Below are 17718 nucleotides of genomic sequence, written 5' to 3'. Positions count from 1 at the left end.
CGCGTCCGTTTCCTCGACCGTGCCGAACTTGCATAGGCCCCATTGGGCAGGATAGACGGATGCAACAACAGCTAGATAACAAAAACTCGGTGTTTGGGGGTTTGATGGTTTCTCAGCCATCGCGTTACCCGCGATGGGTCTTTATTTCTTTCATCTTCACGACGCCGGTGGCCTTCAACAGACACGCACATCATCGACAAAATACGACAGAAGCATAGCGACAGTATGGACCATTGTATAGGGCACGGGACGTGGGAGGTGTTTGTTGGGCCCCGAGAAATCAGGGGCGAGAGCTCGAAGCGTACAGAAAACAGGGGAGACGGAGAGTGGTGCGGGGAGGGCCTTGCTTGGCGAGGTGGGGGATCAGCAATGTAGCTCGCTCGCTTGGAATGAATGCAGCAACATATTAGTTTTCTGGTAAAGAAAAGGGCCCTAGTCGCTCTTGAGTCTTGGTGTGATGGTGACTTGTGTGTGCCCAATGGTTTGACGCGACCTGATTCAAAGAGGAAGGACAGCTGCAGCGAGGCTCTAAATGGGCTCATGTTCCCACTCGGTTAGGTGGGAAGATGTGATTGTGACAAGTGGGTGCATTTGAGAGGTTGGCCAAGTCGAGCCATGTGTCGTTATATCCGATTTGTGAATTCTCAGCTGAGATGCATAACGCGAAAGCGTTCTCACATTGAATTACTGGCAATTCATCGCGAATTGAGGGTCTCGGTGATTAGGGAGGGCTCAGAGATCAATCAACCCGCAAAAGGAGCACCAAAAGGACAGAACTATGCGGTATTCTATTCTTAGGGCCACTTCAGCGAGCAGCGAAGAATGAACCGATTAGGTCTAGAGACGCCCAAGGAGGATGATGCTGGTTTGGGGTGCATGGTGAGGTTGCCGCGAGCCGACATGGGGATGCTTGGCTTGGGCGGAGACGCGAGATCAGAGTCTGGTGAGTCTGGCATGCGCAGGTTGGACGGAGACGGACGAATTTGGGTGTGGACGGCGTGGACGGTGATGGCGAGGGTGGTGCAGGTGGAGGGGTCGGAGGGAATGGGGCCGGCGGGATGCACTTTCTCTCGTCTCGTTCTCCTGCGTGCCGCGAAGTTTTTGCTCTTACCTTTTGAGAATTCTAAAGGGGTTACTTTGAGAAAAAGGCAGAAAAAATCCGAACGCGTCACTTTTATGTTCAACCAGCTCCTCATTCATCGCTACATTGAACCCTAAAAAATTCTAGAAAAATCCCCCCTTTCGTCCTTTCGGGATCCCGTGTCAGGGGGTTTAATGGCATTTTCCGTCGTGAGCTGGGATACTCCCTCCCCACGTCTTCCGGACTTGGACGGCGGGGCGGGGACCTAAAGGGGGTGGATGAAGGGATCCATCGGAGGACGGCGGCGGTGACGGAGAGGGCGACGGCGACGGCGACCGGGGAGGTGGATGTCTCTGCGGCTGTGTGCATGCAGCATTTCGCCAGCCTGCTCAGGAAGCCTTGCTTCAAGGGTGGACGGTATCGGACCTGTTGCGCCTGTGTGGTGTTCAATCTGGGAGGAAGTTGCTCTTCATATGTGACGATCTTGCGTCACGGGTGGAGCTGATGGACAGCTTCCTGGATGTTTGGCTACACTAGGAGTCGAGAAGAAGAGTCGGTGGACTTGATGGAGAAACTTGGCACTTGTGGACCATTTACCGGACAGCATTCACGGCAGAGGAAACGGTAAATGGAGATTTGCTTTTTGAACATGAAAAAATCGTGTTGGGTATCCTATTCGTAGAGCGCCCTTGCTTAAATCTGCCAAAGGGGAAAATTGGAAAAAAAAAAACAATAAAAGTAGGTTCAACAAGCAAAAAGGATGATTCGATGGGCAGCAGTGGCTTCAGACGATGTCGTAGCCCTGCATGCCTCTCGAACGATTCACCCCCGCCAATGATACAATGGGAGGGGCAACCAGCAGCATCCCCTGCGTAAGGTTGGTTGTAAGTGAGAAGGAAAAGTGGACTCGATGCGATGATCATGCTTCGACCCTCATGGCGTGCTAAGGCCGCTCGCTGCCGTTCGATCCCCAAAAAGATTCCTCCCGTTTGCTTCCCGGAAAACCGATGATGATTTTTTTGATCTGAGTTGTGAATTTGTTGCGCCGCGACTCCGGTGACGTTCATTTCCTGTGTGCTCCTCCCTCCAATGCGGCTCGGGTCGTTGGGTGATTTTGTGGTTGTGTAACGTCGTTGCTGATCACGAGCGGGATGTGACTGAAACGGCGCGTGGCGGCTGGTCGCGTGACGGGTTGTGAAGTGTGTCGGGGTCAAGATGGTATCTCCATGCGCCGTGCCCGGTCCGATGCGTAAAGCCGTAAATGCGTATTGGTAATTCGAAGTGCCCATTGCTGGATTCCGTTGTTGTACGACGCTGGTTGCAATGTCACCGACGTGTGTTGTGGTAGTTTATATGTGTGTAGTTGATGAGGGTGACCTTGGCATGTCGCCTGTGACGAGGCGGAGCTCCCCTCGGCGCTGAAGAGCCTCACAGCTCATCTACTTGGGGCCGCGCCACGAGGAGTTCGAGGGAGATCTTGACATGGGCACGCCAGCGTCGCTGCGGTCGCTGTCCATGGAGCGCTTCTCCGGGGACGGGCTGCGGGGGAAGTAGGAGGTCATGTTGGGAGCCTGAACGCCGGGAGAGGGCATGTTGGAAGGCGAAGGACGGGTTTCGCGCCAGGAGGCGTAGATCTGCTTGCACAGGTGTGCGGACATGGTGTAGGTGGGCGACATTGTGAAGGTGTAGTTTGTAGTAGATTTGTCGGGGTGTTTGGTGGTTGTAGAGCAGGCTCTCAGAGATGGACGAGAGACGCCAGTCAGTCGTGGCTTTGTATAAGAGAGTCGAGTGAGGCTGAGCTTCAGAAGCAAGGTGGGATGAGCTTGGTTGTGGAGTATCAAACACGCGTCTTTGGGAGCAGTCGTGTTAATGGGCTGTTTATCTTTGAGACGTGAGTGATATTATTAGAATCCTTGGAGGTTCGAATGGGAAACAGAACGATGGCAGTCGAGTTATGAGGGGGGCAGACGTGCTGGTTATATTTGGGGGAGAAGACAATAAGGCCAGGCAACCAGACGAACAATACCAGGGGTATTTTTCTGCTGGTTCCCCCCCTTCGAGCACCCCCGGCCAGATCTACAGATACATTAGTACAACAGTGGCTGCACAGCTGTCAAATCGACCCAAATCAATGGTCGGGGGACCACGAAACATGCGAAAATGGCGTCAAAAGAGCTGGAAAACGGACGAGGTGCGGCATGGGGGAGATTGGGGCGGGCGTGCGTGTGTGACTCGCTCACTGTGCAGGCGTGTGAGCACCTCACGCCGTTCGGCTGGCCGCACCTCCGCCCCATCACACCTCCGCAGCCGGGAGGAGCCACGCCACAGGCCAGATACGCCAATGAGAAGGCCCAGAGAGCAAGATTGATGGCTGCTGGCGAATAGGGGCTCCCCCAAAGTAAGCAACGCAAAGGGAGGAAGGTGGGAGTGAAAACGTGCGATTTGAGGCCTGTGGCTGTGCTGAATGGCACCACGGACGGGTGGGCGTGGTGGTCCGGAAGGGTCTTCTCTGGGCTGACACTGTGAACACCATTTTCCATCAGATTGACGCTCACCTTTTTTTGGCGCGCGCGGGCGCCCACCCTCCACTTGCCCAGGCCCGGTGGACGCAGTTTGACAGCCAAGGTGGTGTTGTGCCCCAATCTAGGCCCGTTCGTTTACGGCGGGGAGTTCGCGTTGGGGGTGGGCATGGAATGTTTGTTAGCTGTTCCGGAGACGACGATGCCGTCGTATCTCACCAGATTGAGGGCCTGTTCAACTGCTCATGGCGGGTTTGCTCTCTCGCGATTATACGCAATACCTTGCATGGCTGCAAGCAGAGCAATATCATGGTCCCCCCAAATCTGCACACAGCGCGGCTGAGTTGACTGAGACGAGAGGGGCTGGCTGAACGAGATACGTCACTGCTTGCGTGCTTTGGACAGAGAATGAGGAAGCTGGACTGGGCTGTTGGGGTGCATCCACCAGCCACAACGTGTGATCTTCAGGGCCTTGTCGGCTCGTGGGCCAGGGTCGGAATCAAGACCAAGGCAACTTCTCCCAGATTCCCAACTCGTTCAAGGCCAAGTTCCTCTTGGGCAGGCTCCGCTTCGGGTCGGAGCCCCATCCGAAGCTGGCCCGACATCGACTCCCGAACGATTCTGAGGGAGAGGAGGAGCTGCCAACGACACCATATCTGTACGCATGTCTCTGTTGCTGCTGCACATGAGCTCCGACATGGGCCGGTGACTACCGTTCGGCACAGCTCAGAGGAGGACAAAATCGCCGTGGAGCTCCACATTCCGAGCCGTGAGGAACCGATGATGCGGATGGTGGTTCGACAAGACGACGCTGGCCATCCAAACTTGCTTGTCTTCACGTCTGCATTGTGCTCGCATGCTGCCGGTGCCGTTTGGAGCTGCCGACGGTCCCCTCATTCCCTCGTAAACCCCCCGAGACTGGGCACGCGGGGTCGCAACGATGCCAGATTTACGACAGATTGTCAAGTGGCCGCTGCATCTGCCTGTCTCTCGGTCTTCGGCTCTTGCGGAAGGCTTAACCGCGTGATTGAGCTGTCTGGGGTACTGATGCAGTAAGGCTTCTGCGGTGGACTCTATGTGGATTTCTTGTCGTTGTTGGTTCGTACCGAGAGTTCCAGGCCTGTCGTGTGCCCAAGGCTGATGATAAATGATGACTGTTGGCCGGGGGCTCGATCGTAAACTCCGCTGGCTGACGATGCTGCCTGGAAGAAGGATGAGTCTTGGAAATGTCAGCAGGGGCTTTGCCATCCAAGTTCGGCTGGACGGAAGTAGCCGCAATAAGCTGGTCTTTCCCTCGAAACTATGTTCACAGCAACTGCCCTTTCACGACATCATCAATCTAACATTTGACCCCGAGTTAAGGTATGAATCGAGGTGCGGTTGGCGGGGAGGAGCTCCTCCTGCCGAAAGGAGCCCCGCTGGTGTGGCGCAGTAGGGCTCCAAGCTTTGCTGCAGCCTTTGTAAATGCAAATTTTGAAATACCTTGCAACCCACTCCGATATGGTGTAGTGGCCAACATGATGCCCTCTCATGAACTTGAGAGGTTAGGCATAGCCCCGAGTTCGATTCTCGGTTTCGGAACACTGTTTTTTGCGCGGTGCTTCATTTTTTGTCTCTTTTGCTGTCTTCTATCGCTGCTTGGTATCCTGATGGCATTGGATCATGTCTTTTGCTTGATAGTGTGCCTCTTGGACTCTTGTCACGAATTTGATTCACTGCTGTATTTATTCATTACCTTCATAAGTTCACTGCCTTTTGACATTTAGATCGCGAAACTTGCACAATAATGAATAACTACGGTGGGGGGGCCCTATGAGCTCATTGAGCAGCCAATTTCAGGTAAGCCAAGCCCGTCACCAGCTGAAGGTGAAGGCCATCAACTATTATGACAGGGCTCATCTTAAATGAACCCGCGTTGCGCCGTTGGCGGTTCCGTCGTTTCAAAAGGCGGCCGCTAGTTCTCCAAGGCTTAGGCGACGGCAGCAGGCGGAAACATTTTGGATCTTGGCGGCGTTAATAGGGTCGTCTTCAGGAGCTGCTGCAACTGTGAGTCGTCGTCAGCTTTTCTGACGTCTTGACAGCCAAGTATAGCCACATCACGACGCGTGCTGTGTCTCTGGCGAAATCCCCAACATGCGAGGAGCGAAGGCCGAACGAGGTGCCCGAGATCCGGCGGCGGAGCTGCCCCGACGTTCCATCAAAAGGGGCCCTGAAGGTTAGGTTTTTAGTTTTTAGTTGCACTCTCCAAAACCCCCCGAGTCAACGATGCTGTGGATTTATGGCGGCAGCGGCGGAGACCAGAAGAGATTTGAGGGTTCGAAGGGAAGCCGTCCGACTCTATGCGATTACGACATGGCGCGAAAAGCGCGGGTTGCGGTATTGGCGTTCGCGACGCTCTTTAATTGAATTGGAGCTCTTGACGGGTCCAGCTCCGGATCTGCTGGAGTTGGAAGGGAACCCCCGATGTTGAGTTTAATGACCGTTCCCGCCCTCGACTCAATGCGTAGTTCAGCTGTGGGCATCCGGCCGAAAAGAGAAGCCTTTCAGAACAGTTCTGGCCGGGATGGGTGAGGCAGCAATCACATATAAGTGCCCAACATATGGTTCGACGGGTATTTTTCCTAATCTTCACAGCCTTTCGACCCCTGGCGGAGGTCGTGAAACAGGCAAACCCCGATCTCCTGGGATGGCGGTGCCGGCGCATGAAAGTGTGAGTGGTGCTCGCTCGCCTTCACATCCCCGGTTGAAGACCACGAGGTTGAAAGGGGGCGGGGTCGAGAGGGATGGACAGTAGGGATGACCGAATGGCTGAGGGCAGGGCTTCTGGTGATTCTAGGTCTTCGCATGAACGGTCGATGAGGTTTGCTTCGCAGTGCCAAGAGTGGTGGTGGTCATGCTTCAGGGCGGGCAAGGAGGCTTGAATCCGAGGGAAGGGGGCAGGGGAAGGAGCACCATCCCCGTCCCCCTTGTGTGTGTTGGTTGGCGTGCTTGATCGTCGTCTCGTCAGCAGTGGTCGATTGGCTTGGGGGCATTGCATGTTTGTGGGCGGATTCTAGGCAACAGAGATCATCATGAATGACATGGAGCTGCAAGGCTAGATGGACTGCAGAGGCATGTTGGATTCCGGAGGTGCAGGTTCCTGTAAGACGCCTCAGAGGTAGGTAGGCAAGGTTGGTGAGGTAAGTCTTGGGCTCGACTTCTAAAGATGGAAAATGCATAGTGGCATGGCCGCCTCTCATTGGCCCTGGCTGTAACAGGCTAGCCACCCACTGCAATTCGCCCTGGACAGTTGGGTGGACCCGGGCAGGCTCTTTAAACCCCTGTTCGACACTGGAGTGCGTTCCACCTGCAACTCCCACGTCCCATGTCGTTTTCACCCCTCCTCCCCCAGGACAGGACAGGACATGCCGGCACTCGAATCGTTCTATTCCTTTATGGAACACAAATCGCGAGTGTGATCTCACCTAGGCCCCCCGTCTGAAACTGCAGCACTGCAAGAAGAAAGCCGGCCTCGAGCCTCCCCATCGACGCTCACCAAGCCGCCAGCGCTGCAGTAGCTCCCGGATCGTCCCCTCTGCCACGCCACGGCTGGGTAACTACCATTCACCCATTGCCCGACCTGCTCTAGCCCTCATCTGGCAGATTGCGTCTCCGGAGAAGCAACGTCCAAGCGGACCGTCACCGAATTGTCATGGTCGGTGACAGAAGCCTCCTTCTCAACAACCGATCTTCGGATTCTGTTCTTCATGCGTTGGGCACTTGAGGCCATACGGATGGAATCCCTAAACGGAAGAACATGGACAGACATGTCAAAGATCTCAATGCCTTCCTCCTCCCATCATCCATGGCCCGTCCCTCCTCGTCCCCCAGTTATCTGATATTTGACTCGCCCTCGACTCAGAGGCTAGAAACTCTGACAAGAGCTCATCAAAGCTAAGCCACCCCTATGTTCCTGCACGGTCAACGATCGGGCACCGGCCCTCTTGTCATCCAATCCAACCGGCCGGAAAGGAAGCCTTTGGCTCGAGTCGTTCGCCGCGACCAGAATGCCATCTCATCTTGCATCTCCAAGCGTCTGCCGCCAACATCCTTGATTCCTCGTCATGTCCCGAACGTCGTCAGCCCCCTTCCTAATCCCCCTTGCTCACCCCTCCATCATCGTTCGCCTTGAAGCGGTCATCCTCGATGGCGCTGCGGCTCACCACCACCACCACACTCGGGCCCCTCTTGTCTGCACATCCGCTTGACCTTGCGAGTCTCAAGTCCCCCCAGTGACAAGGACCATTCCCTGTTCATGATCTGCCATGGGCTTTAGTCCAATAATCGGTGGCTCCCCATCCACCTGCGTTGTGCCCTTGTCAGGGCCGCCTCTCCCGCAATCGCACCAAGGCCCGCCGTATGAGAAAAGGTCGGACGGACGAGCCCTCCGACATATACAAGACGATCGCAAACCCTGGCGCTCGGCCATGGGTGCCTTTTTCTCCCTCTTCCGTCTCCTTCACCAAACGTGTCAGCTGCACGTCACTCTAAAACTCTATTCTGTTTTGTCTCTTTTCTAGACGAGACGAAAGCTGCAAGTGCCTTCACTCCTTCGGCTCTTGCTTCTGTCGTCTTGTACCGACCGCACTGATCGACCTGATCAGACAGTTTCCCCCCTCTTTACCCATATTCATATCCACCCTCAATTTTTCTTCTTTTTAATCCCTTCATGTCGAACTGCCGCGCACAACTATCTGCGCTGCGCTCCTCCGCGAGGTCATGGAGGTTGTAATTCCACCACGAGATCATGGGCCGTCCTACAGATATACTTGGGACGAGGAAGGGCAAGTCGAGAGAGTAGAAAGGTACAGTCTACTACTGACAGATGCGGCCTAAAACCTTGAATGCGGACTTACATGCAGCATAGAGTCCCACACCAAGAGATCAGAGAACTCACCGAACAGGAGCAACGGCAGAGCACAGTCAGCAGACAAACGGTGCAATGGCCTTTTCTCCGCCATCAGAGTTCCGCGTCCGACGTCGCCTCATCAAGGCCGTTCACCGGCTTCACAGGAAGCTTTCCAGGGCCGAGTCTAGGGCCAAGTTTTCCGTTGGAGCGGGAGCGGGAGCCACCGAGGAGGGCAACATGGGCTCCGGGCAAGCGTAGTTCCACAGCAACAATTCTCGAAAATATCGTTCCTGACTATATCGTCAACTACATCAGAGGAGAAACACCAGAGACCATGGCAAGGAAAAGGGAGGAGAAAAAGAGACAGACGGAAGGGGGCGAACTGGCAGCACAAGCGGCGGAACGCTATCAAGGAGAAGGATTCTACGATGAGGCGACAACACACAGCATGTCGACAGCGTCAGCGAGCGAAGATCTGGAGCGGATGATGCCTCCAGGAGGGAAGCGCGGCGGCCAGGGTACTTTCAGCAGAATGAAGTCGGGGTGGAGGGCCGGCATCGCAGTGAACATCGTCATTGGCTTCATCATCCTCATTGTCGCCATCGTCTGCCTGGTCCTGGCGCTGGTAGTTGTCGGAATGGTCCGGGGAGAGAGCAGAGTGTACGAAGGATCCTGCTCCAAGGCAGATGAGATCAAGATCGGACTCTCCGTGGCCATCAACGTCATCGTCATCATCCTTCTCGCGACAGCCAACTACGTCTTTCAAGTACTTAGCAGCCCGACATGCACCGAGGTCGAAATGGCTCACGAGGAGCATCGTTGGCTCCACATTGGCGTTCCTTCCTTTAGGAACCTGCGTTTCATTTCCAAACCCAGGGTTGTCATGGCGGTCATCATTATGATGGCGGCCGTCAGCACCCAAGTAATGTCCGTCATAACTATGGTTTACTTTCAAGTACGTGTGCTGACCGTCATTAGATATAATGCTGTAATCTTTACAACAATGCCGGGATTCGCCCACCAAATCCTTTTCGTCACCCCGAGCTTCCTTTCCTCCGGCCAGTTCAGCAATGCATCTGCGACGAACGCCGGCGGACTCTTGAGATCCGACATCCTGACCCTGCAGACCCAGGCATCCCAGAACAACCTGACGAATCTCACCATTGCCGACTGTCTGAACGAATTCGGAGGTGTGTACCAGGGCGACTTCAGCGCCGTATTGCTGGTCACGGATTCTGCCTCAACCAGCAACTCCCTCGTCCAGACGGCGAAATCAGGCTCCTCGCTCTCTCAATTCGTTGACCCGACGAACCCTTCCTCCATCAAGATCAACGACACAACCGCCGAGTACTGCCTCGCCCGGCCCGAGTCACGCGAATCTTGCTCAGTAATCCTCAACGGCTCCCTGCTTGGCGTCATTGCAATCCTCAACCTCGTCTCCGTCTCTGCCATTGGCGCGGTGTACTTCTTCACCGGCTTCGAGCCTCTCGTGACGCTCGGCGATGCCCTCGCATCCTTCATCACCCACCCAGACCACACCACCAAAGCCTCCTGTCTCCTCGACAAGAAGGACGTCACCCAAGGCCGCTGGGGCTACAATGAAGCCAAGTACTGGACTTCCAAGGAACATTTCTGGTTCCAGACCCCCAGCCTCTCCCTCTGGGCTGCCTGGTTCCTCACCTGGGCCGCGCCTACAGGCCTTGCCGCCGCGGCGCTGGCGATTTCATTGAGCCAAGATACATCAGCCAGTCTCAGCGCCTTCGGCCACGCTCCGGAACATCAGTTGTACATTCTCCCAAATGGAGCCGCCCGCGCAGGCTTCGCCCTCGTCGCGGCTCTTCCTCACCTCCTCCTCGCCGTCCTCTACCTCACCACCAACATCCTCCTGTCCTCCTACTTCCTCTCGCACGAGCTGAGCCAGTACGCCCTCCCCGGCCTGACCCTCCCCCTCCGCGTCAGCTCCGGCCGACCCCTCGGCGCGCAAACAACAAGCCTCTACCTCACCCTACCGCGCCCCTTCTCCTGGCTCCTCCTCGTCCTCTTCGCCGCCGCAGGCTTCGTCCTCAGCCAGTCGGTAGTGATGATCTCCGTCGACTCCCTCCCCGCCGCCAAGGACGCAGACTTCCCCGCCCCCATCAACGGCGTCGGTTTCAGCGGCGTCGGGCTCCTGGCCCTCCTCGCGCTCCTCGTCATCATCGCGGGCCTCGTCCTCGGTCTCGGTCTCCGCCGCGCGGATCCCACGCCCACGCGGGTCGACGGCGACCCGTCCGGCAACCCACTCGTCCTCAAGGGAGGGAGCTGCTCCGCCGTCATCAGCGCCAGGTGCCACCGCTCCCCCGGCGACGTTGGCGCCGCCTGCCGCGAGGTTGCCTGGGGTGTCGTCGCTGAGGGCGAGGGAACGAACGTCGGGCACGCGACGTTTTCGAGTTTGCCCGTCACTGTTCTCAATCCTGTCAGGAGCTATGCTTAACAGGACACACACACACGCTTGTTCATGATTTATTTCTCGTTTGCTTTTTTTCTGTTCTCCTTCCCCCTTTTTGGGGAGGCCGGCATCTATCATCATACATCATTGTCTATTGTTGTTTCTATTCGGCTGTACATATTTTTTCGGTTCCAGTGGGTTCATCTATTAGGATGACTGGACCACTCCTCTTTCTGCATCGCAAACCAAAAACACGGAGTGGCGAGTCGGTTTTTCAGGTGGGAAAAGTATGCATGCATTTTAATGGTGTTAATCGGGGATGGGGTTTCACGCATGAACGCGACGGTACGGCGACAACCACTTAAGAGAAGGAGTAGTTTGGTCGGAAATAGAGATGGGAAAAAAAGGAGATGTTTGTTACGTGCGGATTTGGGATGGGTCGGATCATTGTAGTAGCTTATACCCTAGTGTTTTGGTTTGGGAAACGGGAAACGACCAACGAAGGACGGGAAGGACAAACACGTACAGATGCCGCCGCTGGATGTGGCGATGAGAGTTTCAATCGGAGCTTCAATGTCAAAATGTGATTTCTACACCTTTTAAGCATCAAACCTATGTATGCATCTGATGCGTGCCGGCGGAGTGAATGCGGGAACGAGCGTTTCCTGGTTACACACTATAGCCGCCAAAAATGTGGCTGTATCTTGTGCGAAGACAAGAAGCCCAATTACTGCGACCTTCCTGGACGTTGTTCTTCAACCCCGTCTCTCAAACTTGAGAAGAAAATCCTGAGCACCCGTGTCAACGAGATGCAGGCAAGAGAAAAAACATCGAGAGAGAGAATACACGTCATATCACACAATCAGAACGATTTCGGCGCGTCATAACCCGGCGGCCTCCTCGCCCTCAAGAGGGCGAAAATGTGCGATGATTTCGCTAGGGAGGTACTAGTGTACAATACAGGAGTTCCAGTAGCGACTGTGTCCCGTCTCGTCATTTGTTTCCCTCGTCTGCCTAGATGCAACTTTTGTCACGGGGGGTTGGCAGATCTATCCACTGGTTCCCGAGCTATTGGTATCAGAAAAATGGACGTGTTGTGTCCGCAAAGTCTTCCGCGGGAAGAAGGGGAAAATGGTAGAAGGAAAAAAGAAAAAGTTCTGTGCGATGAAGTCCCTTCTCGCGGTACGCCTATGCTTGCTTCTTGCTGTTTCGAAAGTCCCCCATCCAACAATTCATGTAAAGCAAATTATTCGTACAAAATGCGTGAAATACCGCTCATAGTGTTGGGCGACGACGTCGCTTCAAGCTCAGTCCTCAACAGCAACCTCGTCGGCCGGCTTGACTGCATTCGATATGCTCGACTTGACGTTCCCCCTTGCTTTCTCCTGACTCTCGACGAAGCGATCCCAATGCAAAGGATCCAATGCCCGCAGTCCTTCACGGACTTGATCGCGGTCCTCGTGGAAAACGCGCATGATACCCTTCTGCTCAACCTTCTCAGTCAAATCCGCGTCATCAATCTCTTCGATCATCTGGTGAAGCATGGCGGTATGCTTGGGATCGAGGCCGACCTCAAGTACGCCGCTGAGCAAGCCATAGTATTCAGGCTTGATGATGCCGGAGCGAATCTTGTGACCAGTTCTGTGAATTCTGCCTTCTTCCTCAATGAGCGCCTTGGACGTATGCGACAACGTAGAGTTCGTGCGCGGCAGACCAGGTCGGACTTGCAAGCCAGTCTCATCTTCGGGATCTGAAGGAATAGTTCCTTGGTCAGGGTCTTCGGTAGAGGACAATGATGTGCCCAGCCGATCGCTTTGGCTGGGCATTGTGCTTTCCGAGGCTTCGTCGGTCGACACTCGAGTGTCGGGGAACTCATCCTCGAATCGCTTGATAATATTGGCCAGTGTGGTGTCGAGGAACATCAACTTGCGCAAGTTGTGTTCATCTTCTTCAGGGTTGACCCTAGCCTTTGACAAGGCAGGCTGCAATCGCTGGCGAATCTTGCGAGCGCTTGCAAGGAGATGCTTCGACATGTCTTTGGCCTTTCCAGGAGGAAGCTTCGGTCGAGGGCTTGCCGGCACTGGCACGCCATCTTCAAAGTCTCGGATGAACTCGCCAGACTGTCTTCTCGACTCATCTCCTCTGTTCTTCAGGCAGCACGTAAGGGCCTTGACAACTCCCGTTCCACCGATGACGTAGTCATCATCCGGGGCCGACTCGTTGTCTGAGGAATCGTCTCTCAGCACGTCGTGGCCAACCAAGTGTGCAAGCACATCGGGGTAAGGAGGAATTGGGCCACCAGGTTGAGGCCCTTGAGTCTCGGCCAGAACCGTGGATATAACATTGCTGATGTCTCCCATGGGGAAGCGATCCATGTTCCGCAAGCAATATGCCACAACCTGTTTGGCCAAAGCCTTGACAATCTCGCCAGAGTTGTCGCTAGGAGGATCAATGTCGACACACACGATCGACTTGGAGACTCGTGTGGCAGCCAAGAAGGATGCATACAAGGCGCATGCTTCTTCCTGAGTCTCCTCAGTCTTGGCATCCGTAAGCTTGACCAACTCTGGATTCTCAAGGAAACTAATGTGTGCTAGTAGCTTCGCCTCGGGAAGGATCTCTGTGAGAGCGATTGCCTGCTCAGAAGTCATGGCAACATCGGCTAGGTGGATGCGACGCAAGCCATTGAGCTTCGGTATGTATCTGGAGATTGTTAGTAATTATCAGCCATGGTTGAGTGGACACGACTTACTTGCGCAAGAGACCAATAGCACTGGGATCAGATTTGCACAGATCCCGATTGTGAGAAAGGTCGATAAAGCGAAAGTCCTTGAGCTGCGCAAGCGCGGGGAAGATTTTGCAAAGTGAACCGGGCTTCAGATTGCATTCAGCCAGACTGAGTGCCCACAAAGAATCCTTTTCTGAGATCGCGTTCGCAATCACGTCCATGTGACCTCGGAGATCATTGCCGCCAAGATCCAGGCCCTCGCAAAAGCTCTGGGAGAGGTATCTGGCAACGTGTTGCAGGCCCTTATCATCAATATTGTTGTGAGCAAGGCCCAGACGTTTGACGCCACACTGGTTGATACCATCGATTATCACTCCAAGGTCATCCGAATTCAGGTTGGTCTCTCCTAAATTGACGAGCTCAAGTGTGGACCCAGCCAATCTTTCACCAATAGCCTTGGAGAAGAGTGTTGCTGCGATGTTCTGGGGTCGCTCATCATTGGAATGCCGCAGCAAGTGATGACTGTGACCATTTCCGTTTTGAGTTGATGCCGGGGGTCGAGGAAAGGGGATGGTGGATACATCGAGAGATTTGAGCGTTCGGCAGAGGTAGATGAAGAGGCAAATATGCTTCCAGCCTTCGGGTCCGATCTTATTGTTCTTGAGAACAAGGCGTTCGACGAATCCTCCCTGGATTGTGAGGCCATCAGGTTGGGTGTGCTTCCGCCGCCTAGATTCGGGCTTCTTTGTAGCCAGCAGGCCGGCGAGGATGACTCTCAATCCCTCGTCTGAAAGGCCACAGTTCTCCAAAATGAGCTCCTTGACCGGGACGACGGCTAGATAGTCTCCCAAAGTGACGAGGTCTGGCAGCTGGAGCCAGTAGCCTGTGAGATCCAGCTTTTGCACCATGCCGATGTCGGATGAGCAATTTGAAGGGCTGCTCAGCTGCTCAGTGATCTTCTTAAGGATGGGCGTTTCTCTCAACTGGCAACAGCGCCGGTATATCCTAACCGGGTTTGTCGTGGGAGATGCTGTTGTCTTTGGTGTTGCAGCTGGCGTGCCTTCGCTGGAAGAGTCGCTGTCGTCGACATGAATCTCCATTGGGATCGTGCCATTGGCCTCGGCTTGTTTCCTCTTCTTCTCTTTCCTAGCTTTCCTCTCCTCTTCGCTCTTCTTTTTCTTCTCCTTCTTCTTGGTATCCTTCTCCTTGTTTTCCGTGGGTGGGTTTGCAGTGGTAACTTCGCCGCCCTTCTTTTCCTGGGCCGAGTCGGTTCCTTCCCTTTCTGGCTCCTTGGGTACGGGCTCGCCTGTTTCGTGGATGACTCCATCGCGCTCCTTTTGTTCCTCGAGCGACTTTGGGTTCTTGAGCGCCTCACCCTCACCCTTTTCTGTCACTTTCCGGGTCTTCGACCTCTCAAGGGGCTTCTTCGCCGGCGTATCCGTATCGACATACTTTGGCATTGGCGCAATTTCAACATCGACGCTGAATGCGACCCTTCGAAGTTTCGCCTGATGCAAGTCCGAAATCTGACAGCGCTCGCGATTGCGGTCAACATTCAGTACCTTTCGCTCGACCAAACCGTGGGTGCCCTTCGCGCCTGGTCCCAAAACACCGCCCGAGGAAGACAATCGGCGAAAGACTCCGAGGAAGCCAGCCTGGCCGCGGCCGGGAGGCGCTGGTGTGTATGGCTGGTCCCCATCGTACTTGGCAGCGTGCGGGAGCACTGCATTCTTCGCAGGAGTCACCTTCGGAGGCACCGGACCGGAGTCCTTTGGGGGAGTGTTCTGGGGCTGTTGGTTCGCTTGCGCGTTATTGTTGTTCGGAGAAGAGGAAAACTTGGAAGAAATGTTGGAAAACCACGAGTTGCGGCGGGTGGGCGGAGTGCCGTTGGGACCCGACTTCTCGTTCGACGGGCTTCTGCCTATGGGAGGACGTCCCACAGGAATAGGCTTCGCGCCTTCTGTTGAACCTTTTGTGGCGTCTGTCGTCGTGCCATTGGTGTTTCCGTCGCCGTTGACGGGAGGCTGGCCGGCGGTCGGAGAGGCAGGGGTTGGTATCTCTCGAGGGGTGGATGTCGAGGATCGCCGTGCTGTAGAAGGCTTCAGCGCCTTGTCTGTGAGTCGCATTGTGGATTAGTAACCGGAGGTTTGTATGTTTGGTTCAAAGACAAGATGAGCGAGAATGAGGAGCAGAAGTCGCGGGAAGTGACGGGTTCTTGGATATAAGCAGCGGGCGCCAGACCCAGAGATGCGGCATCCAGTGGCAAGCGGTCGTAGGCCGGGTGCTGCTTATCTGGGCCGACTGGGCTGCTGGGTGGGATGCGGATGCGGGCGCGGTAGGCTCTGGGCGGCTGGCCTGGCATAGGCGAGCAGCGAGCGACGAGTGTGACTGGGTGACTGGGCGGGCGATTTGCGACTGGGGGCAAGCACCAACTGCCCTGGAAAATGAGGTCAGATGGGACATGATTGCGTACCTTTTGGAGAGCCGTGGGTCATCCAGCTAACATCTACTCCATGAACCTGCTCCATATTGTATGTCGCAAAGATATCAAGACTAGGCGTAGAGGTGAACGGAGGGCCGCAACGGGCCAAGAAGACGAGGTCGTCCGGCTGGAGGCGAGGAGGATGTTCGCCGGAGGGAGGAAGCAGTGGAGGTTGACTTTCGGGGAGACAGAGGAAGGTGATGGAAGAGACGAGGTGCGTTCAGCCCCGGCGGGCGGGTGACTTTTTGCTGAATGCGAAAGAGGGCGGGAGGTGGAGGGTACTTCGTTATTCACTTGATCCCCGGACCCTGGGAACCGTGGGACGGGATGGGTGTGGTGGCTCTCTCCTCTCGGTACGTAGATGCGGGACGGCAGGAGTGCCAGCAGCAGCAGCAGCAAGAGGAGGAGGAGGAGTAGGTAGGATGAGGAGGGAAGCAAGGAAGGAAGGAGGCACTGGGATGGAGGAGGGAAGCACCACCGCGAGACGTGTTGTTGTCTGTGTCTGCGTCTGCGTATCGTTTCCCTTCAGCTCGTCTTCCCTGGCGTGGATTGATGGATTCCTTGCGGCGTCCGTCAGGTACTGCACTCCAACAAGGTACGAATAGGTACGCACCTCAGCAGTATTCCGGGCACTTCACTTCTTCTAATGCGTGGAAGGAAAGGCCGGACGTGGCAGCTTTAGCGGGGTTCATTAACCTTTTTAGAGGAGAGGCATCTCGTCATTGGCAGGAGATGGGCAGCGCCATGGCCCAGATTGGAGACAGCACGCCTTGGCTTTCACTCGTCCTGCGAGCCTTATTCTCGCACAATCACGGACGGCACTGAGACTTGCGAATAAGCTCTCGTCGGCACCGGGCATGCTCGCTCGCAAAACATAACATTTCACCGGATGCCTTGGGCTCCTTTAATTACTTATTACTCCGATTATGGTAATCAAAATCCTCATGTCAATCCGGCTGACAGATGCTGGTCCTGGCCCGGTGGGAAGTCCCGCGGCAACACCACCATCGGACGGACTTGATCATGCCATAACATCGGCCACTTTTTCTCCCTTCTTTTCTTCTTCTGCTTCTTCGCCCGTCCGGCACTCTCCATCCTTTCCCTGTCTACTTTGGGTACGCTCCTGAAGCTACTGGACGGGATTGACACAAAGCCGTCTTCACTCCCAGCTTTAGGAGCAACTGACGTGAGCCGCCCTCCGGCTGAGGCGACAAGCCAGATCGCCTCCCGCTTACAGTAGCAACGCATTGGATGTCTAATAGACCTAGATCGAGCTGGGCGCGATCCGGAGGTTGCAGCTAGCGCTCGCAGCACCGCCAACGCTACTGCCCCCCAAAGTCTCTAGCACACGGCGAGAAAACACCGGCGACAGCGAGAGCGACGGTTGGATGGCAGGCATTGGCTGGTGGTCCTTAGGTACTCCGGGCTCCTCCAGGTCCTAGCCTGTACCTACCTACCTACCTACCTGTAGGTGACCCGTGGACCCTCCGCTGAGCTGCCGTCAACAGGTGGCCAGTGGATTGCTTCCACCGTCTTCTGGTTGGACGACACTGCCGTTCGCCCCCACTGCCCAGCGGGGTTTGGCAACGTCAGAA

The 17718-nt window shown here is 55.3% G+C and overlaps 3 protein-coding genes and 1 non-coding gene across 4 annotated transcripts; 2 read left to right on the top strand and 2 right to left on the bottom strand.

Annotated features, from left to right (window-relative positions):
• Positions 1–2520: 2520 nt before the first annotated feature.
• On the bottom strand, positions 2521–2757 carry COL26b_005197 (uncharacterized protein; the record flags this gene model as incomplete). Its single annotated transcript, XM_053178052.1, has 1 exon — positions 2521–2757. The coding sequence occupies one exon, from the start codon at positions 2755–2757 to the stop codon at positions 2521–2523; it is 237 nt and encodes a 78-aa protein (XP_053038011.1).
• A 2337-nt stretch (positions 2758–5094) lies between these two features.
• Positions 5095–5181, top strand: COL26b_005196. Its single transcript has one exon. It is a non-coding gene; the product is annotated as a tRNA-Glu (tRNA).
• A 3755-nt stretch (positions 5182–8936) lies between these two features.
• COL26b_005195 (uncharacterized protein) lies at positions 8937–10958 on the top strand (the record flags this gene model as incomplete). Its single annotated transcript, XM_053178051.1, has 1 exon — positions 8937–10958. The coding sequence occupies one exon, from the start codon at positions 8937–8939 to the stop codon at positions 10956–10958; it is 2022 nt and encodes a 673-aa protein (XP_053038010.1).
• Positions 10959–12220: 1262 nt separating this feature from the next.
• On the bottom strand, positions 12221–15767 carry COL26b_005194 (uncharacterized protein; the record flags this gene model as incomplete). The annotated part of the gene is made up of 2 exons (XM_053178050.1): positions 12221–13616; positions 13666–15767. The coding sequence occupies 2 exons, from the start codon at positions 15765–15767 to the stop codon at positions 12221–12223; spliced, it is 3498 nt and encodes a 1165-aa protein (XP_053038009.1).
• Between the last annotated feature and the right edge of the window lie 1951 nt (positions 15768–17718).

This window comes from Colletotrichum chrysophilum (genome assembly GCF_026319265.1).
Source record: "Colletotrichum chrysophilum strain AFK26 chromosome Unknown scaffold_34, whole genome shotgun sequence".
Lineage (NCBI taxonomy): Eukaryota > Fungi > Ascomycota > Sordariomycetes > Glomerellales > Glomerellaceae > Colletotrichum > Colletotrichum chrysophilum.
The sequence above is the reverse complement of the archived record's forward strand: the minus strand, read 5'-3'. Positions and strand labels throughout refer to the sequence as shown.